The sequence below is a fragment of the Pterocles gutturalis genome, unplaced genomic scaffold (assembly GCF_000699245.1).
Source record: "Pterocles gutturalis isolate BGI_N339 unplaced genomic scaffold, ASM69924v1 scaffold8544, whole genome shotgun sequence".
Lineage (NCBI taxonomy): Eukaryota > Metazoa > Chordata > Aves > Pterocliformes > Pteroclidae > Pterocles > Pterocles gutturalis.
The window spans coordinates 1,159-5,005 of NW_010135648.1; the positions used below are offsets into that span (position 1 = coordinate 1,159).

The following is a 3,847-nucleotide window of genomic DNA, read 5'->3' on the forward strand; positions in this document are numbered from 1 at the left end:
ACTGGCAGGAGGCAGTAAGAGGGGGGCAAACACCTGGGGGTGGCTTTGTCCGCTCTGTCTGGGCTCGGAGCAGCCCTGTCCTGGGCTGCCCAACCCACCAGGACATTGCCTCCCGCCCCGCTCTGTCCTTGGAGGGGACATGATGCCAATGGTCCCTCTCGGCTGCAGCATCGCTGGGGCCCCGCTGCCCGTGAGGTCCCTCCTCGCCCCTGCAGAGCTGGGCTGGGACCACGCTGCTCACTGTCCTCAGCGGTGTAACGCTGCTGTCCCACCGTCACCCCCAGGGACAGGGACTGTGTCCCTGCTCTCTGCACCTCGGCCGGTCACAGGCTGGGAAGTCAGGAGCTTTCCAAGGGATGTGAAGCCCCTCGCAGGGTGGAGGACCAGCCCTGACACCCAGCAGATACCAACCCCACGCTGCGCTGTGCCCCTGGACAGCAGTTTCACTGGACGCCTGAGCTGGTGGTTGCCATCAAAGTGGGGTCAGCTGGAGTGAAACACTGTCAGCTGCAGGGGGAAGCATGTTGAATAAAAGGTCTTTGTCCTACAGAGATGTTTGGCTCATCTTCTGTCACTGTTGTGATCACGTCTGAGGCTGACACCTGGGACATCGACGCCTCCTCTTGCCTGGGCTGTGGCCAGTTCGTGGACTGGGACAGGATGCCAGACCCGGAGCAGGAGGCGTGTATCCCCCGAGACATCCTCAGTAAGCCCCCGAAGGAGCTGAAGAAGCTGTCGAGAGAAGGCTGCTGGGCAGCGAGCCGCGCTTTGAGGGCTCAGGTCTACCACCAGCTCATCCAGCGCATCCCCTGCCGGCTCGTCACCCCCGATGCTCTCGTCTACAGGGACGTGGCGAGTCGGCTCTTTGGGAGGCAGAGCGTGAGCTCCCACCCTTTGCCCGAGTTCCTGGAAGGATGCTCCATGCCCACGTACTGCCTCAACCTGCACGGGGTCACCGCCTTGAAGAAGATCCTCATCTGTGTTGGCAACCTGTTCCCGGACATCACCTACAGCCCCGTCCTCCCCTCGCTGGTGGCTCTGCTGCTGCACTACAGCGAGGACGAAGCTCAGTGCTTCGAGAGCATCTCTCGCCTCATCGCCAGCAATGCTCCCCATGCCAGCTACATCGACCAGTCCTTCCTGGCCCACCAAGCCTCCTGCATGACTTTTGGAGACCTGGCCAACAAGCACTGCCCAGCAGCTCACAAACTCATAGCCAGCGCCTCCGAGAACGTCTTTGAGGTCTACTCCGAATGGTTATCGTGGCTCTTCCATGACCTCCCCTTCCATTACGCCATCCGCATCTTCGATGTCTACCTGCTGGAGGGGCAGAAGGTCCTTTACCGCATCGCCCTGGCCCTGCTGAAGCAGTACAGGCTCTCGGTGACCTCTGCCGAGCTGGAGGGGACCGACGTCAAGGCAGATCTGCAGGCTTTCATGCAGAACATCGCCGAGCACGTGAGTGTCGACAAACTCCTAGAGAGAGCCTTTGGCATCCGGCTGTTCTCCCGCAAGGAAATCTGGCTGCTCCAGATGGCCAACAGGAAGGCGTTAATGGAGAGGGGCACGACCATGGTGCAGAGCAGGTAAGGAGACCTCTCTGTGTGCCAGCTCCTGGGGTACACAGACAAAATATGAGTTACAGCGGAGATACAACGTGGGGGGAGCTGCAGATATCTCCCGTAGCTTCAGCTGTGCTGGGTGCCTCACGGCCCCTTGTGGGGACCCTGTTAGGAGGCACTGTACAGCCAGAGCTCACGATGGTAACAGAAAGCTCGTGATGCAAAAAGCATGAGAACACCTGATGCACCGGGGCTGCACCCCTCAAAGCAGACAGGCACCCCAGCTTGGCAGTAATGGAGGTCCTCTCTCGCGCAGGCAGTCCTTCCACCTGGCTGTGGACATGCAGAACTTCAGCTCCAGCATTGTAACGGCTCAGGAGATGCGCATCATCTGGTCCTGGATCCCGGAACGCTTCTCCCTCTTCCCTCCACTGCTGCTCTTCTCCACCTCAGAAGATGGGTGTAGCCTGCAGAGGTAAAGCCTCATAGAATCACAGGATGGTTTGGGTTGGAAGGGACCTTAAAGCCCATCCAGTGCCACCCCCTGCCATGGGCAGGGACACCTCCCACTAGCCCAGGTTGCCCAAAGCCTCATCCAGCCTGGCCTTGAACCCCTCCAGGGATGGGGCATCCACAGCTTCTCTGGGCACCCTGGGCCACTGCCTCACCCCCCACACAGGAAAACATTTCTTCCTCACATCTCATCTCCATCTCCCCTCTTTCAGCTTCAAACCGTTCCCCTCATCCTGTCCCTGCACCCCCTGATCCAGAGCCCCCCCATCTCTCCTGTAGCCCCCTTTCAGCACTGGGAGGTGCTGGAAGGTCTCCCCGGAGCCTTCTCTTCTCCAGGCTGCACACCCCCAACTCTCTCAGCCTGTCCTCGCACGGGAGCTGCTCCAGCCTCGGCCCATCTCCGTGGCTCCTCTGGCCCCGCTCCAGCAGCTCCGTGTCTGTCCTGTGCTGAGGACCCCAGAGCTGGGGGCAGCACTGCAGGGGGGGTCTCACCAGAGCGGAGCAGAGGGGGACAATTCCCCCCCCCTCGACCTGCTGCTCGTGCTGGAGGTCACACAGGAGCCACCACCACTCTCTGCTGTCCCTCACAGCCCCTGCCCGCTGCACACCGGGCTGATGCCTGGCATTGTTGCAGGGTCTCAGTCCTGCACTGACCCAGCCTCCCTGTCCATCTCCGCAGGTTCTACACGTGCTGTGAAGGCTACGAGCCGACGGTGCTGCTGATAAAAACAGCCGAGGGGGAGGTCAGTACGTCCCCAGCAGCGCCGTGGGCTGCACTGCGGGGACAGGGACGGGGATGGGGTGGCTGACTCCAGCGGCACTCCTTGGAGCAGCCACGGGGCTGCGTGTCCCTCTCCTGCCCTGCCCCAGGGTCTGTCCCTGTGCCCTGGAGAGAACAAACTGCACCCCAGCACCGAGAGCACCCCCAGACACGGGCTGGGCTGAGGGTGCTGCTGGGGGAGCAGGAGGAGCCGGGGGGATGGAGAGAGGCCATGAGCAATACTCCTTTATTGCAAATGCGGACTGAATCATTGCAAACGCAGACTGAATCATGAAGCCCTTGCTAAGCACACTTCCCTGAAGTCAGCAGGTGCTTTGCGTGAGCCAGGACTTGCTTTCAATGCACTAGGTGCAGGGATCTCTGATGGCAAAAGCAGCCTCACAGGGAAATGGAGGAGAAATGAGGACAGCTTCTGCAATATTTGAAAGTCATGCAGTAACTGCAAAAACCCCTGAGCCAGGCTTCTTCCCAGGGACTCTGGGAGTGGCTCATAAACCCGTACTTTATCTCTCCACTCTTCATCAAACAGCGGAGGCGAGTTCTGTAGAGTGTTCGGGCATCCCAGGGATTTATTGACCCACCACTCCTGATGTCCCAAGCCCGACACTTCGGCGTGGTGTGGAGATAAACACCCTCTACCCCCTAGGGTCTTGTGCAGATGAGAGAAGGTGACTTACAAAAACCATATTTCCTGCACGTTTGAGCTCACTTTATTCCTTAGCTGGTACCCAGCCAGGCACAAGCTCCCAGCTCTCAGCGGGTCCCCTCCAGCCACGCTCAAGTCAAGGCTGTCCACAGCAGGGTCACCTTGGGACCGGTTAAAAGCCTGGGAGGTGAAACAAAAAAAGTTACCTGAGTCTTTGCTATTTTAGAACACATTTTTCTCTATAGACTCATAGACCAGGCGATCACCTTGCCATGTTACCTGAGTCTTTGCTATTTTAAAACACATTTTTCTCTACAGACTCATAGACCAGGCGATCACCTTGCC

The 3,847-nt window shown here is 59.1% G+C and overlaps 1 protein-coding gene across 1 annotated transcript in view; it reads left to right on the top strand.

The window, feature by feature from the left end:
• Positions 1-552: 552 nt before the first annotated feature.
• Positions 553-3,847, top strand: part of LOC104467992 (TBC1 domain family member 24-like) — a gene marked incomplete at its 3' end in the record, with an annotated part of 5,094 nt that continues 1,799 nt past the window's right edge. The window contains 3 exon segments of the mRNA XM_010081977.1: positions 553-1,586; positions 1,879-2,037; positions 2,755-2,818. Coding sequence (XP_010080279.1) covers positions 553-1,586; positions 1,879-2,037; positions 2,755-2,818 — 1,257 coding nt within the window.